General features: G+C 42.2%; 1 protein-coding gene across 1 annotated transcript; it reads left to right on the top strand.

Moving 5' to 3' along the window:
* Nucleotides 1–1353: 1353 nt before the first annotated feature.
* Nucleotides 1354–1881, top strand: LOC123850267 (interferon alpha-2-like). Its single transcript, XM_045883672.1, has one exon. It carries the CDS (start codon nucleotides 1354–1356, stop codon nucleotides 1879–1881), a length of 528 nt encoding a protein of 175 aa, XP_045739628.1.
* Nucleotides 1882–5961: the final 4080 nt, after the last annotated feature.

Raw genomic sequence — 5961 nt, 5'->3', positions numbered from 1 at the left:
CACTCTCACTTCCACCTGTGGATCTCTCCAAGACTTTCCAACATGGACCATTCCATGCCTTTGCTGATGCCTTTGTCTCTCTTCCTGGATACTGTTCTCTGACTCGTCTCCTGTGGGACCAACTATTCTCTAAGGATCTCCAAGGCTTTTCACTACCTTCCCCATTCTCAAAGACATGACTCCTTCTAGAATTTTCTGAAGACTTTTCTAACTCATCACACTATATTGTATTTTATGGCTATTTTCACACTGCTAGACTTCCTTGTTCCCTTCGTGGTCTTTTGGTAATGTCTAGATATGAGCATCTTGAAGGCAGGGGTGCTAGCTTCTTTCCTTTGTTGTTTCTGCACCCCTGTTATTTAACACGGCATCATACACATGGTCCATCTTCAATGAAATTAGAAGGAGGAGTTAAGCTGTTAGCAGCTTTCGAGTCTTTACAGTTGACAGCACATGTGGGATTGTGGCAGCCAGCCGAGAGCAGGCTGGTGTGACGGTGCTTGATAATCCTAATAAGCTTCGAAACCTGAGAGCACACCAGGCGGTGTCCTAAGCACTTTACATGAATAAGCAAAGAACTGAGGCCTAGAGAGCTAAATTAGCTGCCTAAAGTTGAAGGAGGTAAATCTGATCCAAATCTAGGGAGCCTGCCTTCAGCGTCAGTACTCTCCATCATTCTGCTTTTCTGCTGAAGGAGGAAAAAAGAAATACCACGAGTACAGAGGAGGTGAGTGAATTAAATGGGGGAAATAGGAGACCAAAGACACATTTTACACATTCCACAATTCTGGTTTTGCCAGAAGAAAAAAAAAAAAAAACTAAGAAAAATTTCAATGTACATAAATAAACATGTTGGAAGGACTTTGAAATACAAGTTTGTGATAAAGTACCATTAGCTAAAACAAAGCCTTGAAAACCACCCCAAATATCTAAACAAGCATTTTATCCAGAGATTGAAACAAGGACAAACAGCATACGGAAAGGAAGGAAAGCCATCATGAGCCATGCATAGAAAATTTAAACAAAGGCAAAAACATTCCCAGCTTTGTTTTCACTTAACTGATTGTTGGTCTTTCATAGGAGATATAGCTCTTACCTATCACAATTCTGAAATTGAACGTGTGTATCACCATCCAAAGACACTACAGAATTTTATTATTAAAAAGTTTTGCTTATTATTATTAATAACAAAAAGCAGAAAAGACCACAAGAAAGTAGGGGGACCCTGAAAGGTCGTGCAAAAACAAGGCTCCCACAGATACAAAAATTCGGAGATGCGGGATCTGTGCAACCAGAGGTGATCCCTCTCCAGGCTCTCTCTGAGGAATGAGTAACGCTGGGAAGGGGCCCACCATGACCCACTGGTCCTTGCCGGCTTGGGCCTTGGTGCTACTTATTTCCAGTACTGCCTTCTCCCTGGACTGTCACTTTCAAGGGTGGAGCAACTGGGAGAGTTTACAACATTTAGAAAATCTAGGAGGCAAATTTCCTCTGAACTGTCCGAAGGACAGAAGTGACTTCATATTCCTCCAGGTTTCAACAATTGACCAGGTTCTGAAGGCAGGAGCTGTCCCTGCCCTCCGAGAAATGCTACAGCAGGTCTTCAACACTTTCAGCCTCAATGTCTCCCAATCTTTGTGGAATGAAAGCCGTGTAGAGGGACTCCTAAGTGGACTATATCGGCAGACAGTGAAGACAGAGGCGTGGCCAGAGCAGGAAACCGGGCAGGAGGATCATTCATCCTTGCAGAGGGAAGATACCAGACTTGGAATAAAGAATTATTTCCGAGGGATCCGGGGCTATTTGCAAGACCAAAAACATAGCAACTGTGCCTGGGACGTCATCCATGTAGAGATGGCAAAGGTGTTTTCTGTTCATTGAGCAGCTTACCACAACACTTCAGGACCAAGAAATAGGTCACTTACATAACTAACTAGTTTGGAGCTGATTGCTAGTATCATTTTAGGTGTTGCCTCAAACCACTGTGATATTTTTAAGCAACTTTTTGTTTATTCTTTTTGTGACTTAGGGTGATACTCTCAGTCAGTTTTCTGGATTGATTATTCTTGGGGTGCCTGGGTGGCTCAGCTGGTTAAGCGTCTGCCTTGGGTTCAGGTCATGATCCTCCCGGCTCAGCGGGGAGTTGCCTTGTCCCTCTCCTGCTCCTCCCCCCATTCATGTGCATATGTGAACTCTCTCTTTCTCAGATAAATAAGTAAAACCCTTAAAAAGGGACGCCTGGGTGGCTCAGTCAGTTAAGCATCTGCCTTTGGCTCAGGTCATGATCCCAGCATCCTGGGTTCGAGTCCGCATTGGGCTCCCTGCTCAGCGGGGAGCCTGCTTCTCTCTCTGCCTGCCACTCCCCCTGCTTGTGCTCTCTCTCTCTCTGACAAATAAGTAAAATCTTTAAGAAATTATTCTTATCATTTCAAATATTAGTTTAATGGATTAGTTTATTGAAATTAAACATGTATTAAAACAGTAATCTATTTGATGATTTATATATAAAATATTATTTTAAAATGAAACGATTCTGTTATTTCATTTTTACAATCAGATCTTCTAAATTCAGTGTTCTTGGAACTTTGTTCAAAGGGTCATCTTCAGACTGCTTCATTTGACAAAGAAAATAGTTATCTTAAACTATCTTTAGGGTCATTTCACAATGCGAAGGAAAGAGTGTCTTGATAGTAGGACTATCAGAAATAAAGAAGATTGTGAAAGATGAGATGAAAAAAGAGGAAGATGAAAAATTTGGCAATTTCACTCCTCAGTAAGTCCTCAACTTGAGCAAGAGCAGGAACACGTCTTGCACCCTAGCCATCATCCCAATCTTGAGCATGCCTAGCTTCTATTTTGGATGTCATATGTGATTTCAGAAGAGAATGGGAACAAAGAAAAGCATGGGGATAAAGATGGTAGTGGCTAAGAAAAAGTGAGGGAAGGGAAGAAAGGTGGGGCCGGAATTTCTGAGATGCCCTCCTACCGTGTCTCTGCACACGGACAAGTGTGGAAAGCCCTCGAGGATGGTCGCTCCTTGTTCCTAGACTGCCCGTCTTCCATTTAAGCCCATCAGTGATAAATCATCAATCACTGATGTTTATTCATTCAGTGTTGTCTTCAAGTTTATGTGAAGCATGGGGCCACATTCTCAATATCACAATTTACCCAGGGAAAAACGTAGACACAGACATACAGAGGAGAGGCCCGTTCACATGGAGGCGGAGACTGGAGTGATGCATCTATAAGTCAAAGAAATGTCAAGCTTTGCTAGGGGCCACTGGAAGCTAGGAAGAAGGCAAGGAAGGATCCTCCCCTACAGTCTTCAGAGAGAATGTAGTCCTGCCAGCACCTTGATTTTGGATTTTTAGCTCTCAGAACTGGAAGGGAATACATTTCTGTTGTTTGAAGTCACCTACTTTGTGATACATTGTTTCAGCAGCCCTAGGTAGCGAACACAGTCACATTGGTCCACACTGCTCGGTGTCCACACACTGACCCAAGTCCTCATGTGGCCATTGGTGGCCTCTCACTGATCATAAACTTCTCCTGCAGTCCCATACTCTCCCACATTCCCACAGTCAGTTTTCTATGTGCTCATCTCTCTCACTACACTGAGAGAGAAGATGCATCTTCCTGAGCTGGTTTTTGAGTGGAGAGAAAAAAAGCCGACTACTCAGAGGCGGTACCCATGGGAGTAATCGATTGGTTTTTGCGGTCTCTCAGTGCTCCCACTTTTCCAATGCTCCTGTTGCTAAGTTAAGAGTTAACCCTCTCCTGTGTACACAGCCAAAGCTGTGTGCTTCCTCAGGAACATCTTGTGGCACTTTTTAAAGGCTCTGAAAGCTTTTGTTTATTTGTCAGTGTTTTTAATAGAGAATATATGCCATACGTAGATTTATAGGATTTAAGATTTAGACTGTAATAAAAGTCAGCAGCAAAATGAAAGTAACTGTAATTTGATCTTTTAGAAAATATTATTTCAGGGCGCCTGGGTGGCTCAGTTGGTTAAGCGACTGCCTTCAGCTCAGGTCATGATCCTGGAGTCCCAGGATCGAATCCCATATCAGGCTCCTTGCTCAGCAGGGAGTCTGCTTCTCCCTCTGACCCTCTCTCCTCTCATCCTCTCTCTCTCTCTCTCAAATAAATAAATAAAATCTTTAAAAAAAAAAAAGGAAAATATTATTTCAGAAGGTATTTACACATTCTGCCTACAATGCCTTGGGATCCAGATCTTCGAAGTCAACTTTCACAGAAATATAAATGCATTCACAGCCACAGTTAGAAATCTGTCTTTGGTTATTGGATAAAGAAAAAGAATTTACTGTATGTTAAAAGTTCTGTTTTTTAAGAACTAAGAGAGCTAATTAAAATCCTAGGGGCATGCACCTAAATACACTTAAGTTTCTAAGTTTCAAACCCGAGGGACTGATGACCATAATCGATAGAGGCAGAGTGAGGAGGAATGAGCACATGACTTGGGTCAGAAAATCCAGCTCACGGTAAGTGCCAGGTCTTGACCACCATTTGCTGTGTGACTGGACAGTCACTTAATCCCTCTGAGGCTCATTTGCCTTAAGCCTAAAAACCGTATCAATAATATCTACCCTTCCTCCTCATGAGCAAGATTAAATGAGATACCATATATAAAAATACTTCACCATATACAAAAATATGGCAAAAATACCATATATAACTATATAAAATATGTTAAATATAATGCGAACCTTAAAACCCCTACAAAGAATACATTTCAAGCCAATTCAAGAAATTAATTTTGCATTGCATTAGATTTTTATAAAACCTAATCAACTAAAACGTATTTATTTAAGAAACCAGTAAGTTTATTTTAAGAGGGACAATCTTCATCCTGTTATAGCTTCTATCAGGATGAGGTGATACCTGTTACACAAAGACAGAGGTAACATGCCATTCTTATTAATTAGCAGCAAAAATATTTTAGCACCAAAGCGGATGTATCAGACCTTGTGAATTATGTATCTTAGTAAACAATTTATTGAATTTCAGCTATAATAGTGTGCCAGCCACTGTGCCAAGTGTGTGTCTGCGTGTACATATGGGCACACACACACACACACACACACACCCCAAACAAAATCTCATTTATTCCCCACCGTAATGCTGAGAAGTTAGAACTATTGCTTTACCGATGAGGAAACAAGAGCTTAAAGGGATGAGTTCCTTACCCAAAAGCTCTCTTTGATAGTAACTGCAACTCAACTATTGTATCCATATTGTTTTTGGAATGATATTTAATATACTTTAGATAATACATCATTGTAGTTTAGTTATCATTTTAAAGATTTTTCTCTTCAGTTCACCCCGCATTAATATTATCATCTTGGGGCACCTGGGTGGCTCAGTCTGTTGAGTGTCCAACTCTTGATTTTCCCTCAGGTGGTGATCTGAGGGTCGTGAGATCGAGCCCCGTGTGGGACTCCGTGCTTAGTATAGAGTCTGCTTGAGATTCTCTCTCTCTGTCTCCCTCTGCTCCTCCCCCACTCGTGCGCTCTCCCTCTCTAAACATCTTTAAAAAAATATTATCGTCTTTTAAAATACACTCTGACATGGTGAGGATTGTATCCACCAGACCTTCAGCAATATCCAAACAGCACTATTGTGTATATTTTCCCATATACACACAAAGGGCAGGTCCAACCAGCAGGATAAGCCCTCTTGGAGGCTGATGTACCTCAGGGAGCTGAGCTTACACAGCCCTGCCTGCACTCCTGCTGCTGGGCACATGGGGATAATTCAGGGTTGTGCTTTATGAGATCACAAACATCTTGAAGATGAAATCAATCATCTGTCAAATCACCAAAGTCAAGGGACGCCTGGGGGGCTCAGTTGTTAAGCGTCTGCCTTCGGCTCAGGTCATGATCCCAGGGTCCTGGGGTCGAGCCCCGCATCAGGGTCCTTGCTCGGCAGGGAGCCTGTTGC

This window comes from Mirounga angustirostris, unplaced genomic scaffold, assembly GCF_029215605.1.
Source record: "Mirounga angustirostris isolate CCGP_5_RB_7025 unplaced genomic scaffold, mMirAng1.0.hap1 SCAF_15, whole genome shotgun sequence".
NCBI classification, from domain to species: Eukaryota; Metazoa; Chordata; class Mammalia; order Carnivora; family Phocidae; genus Mirounga; species Mirounga angustirostris.
The sequence above is the reverse complement of the archived record's forward strand: the minus strand, read 5'-3'. Positions and strand labels throughout refer to the sequence as shown.

Bases quoted from the DNA above. Each gene is read 5' to 3' on its own strand.
- LOC123850267 (XM_045883672.1), top strand. From the start codon at position 1,354: ATGACCCACTGGTCCTTGCCGGCTTGGGCCTTGGTGCTACTTATTTCC.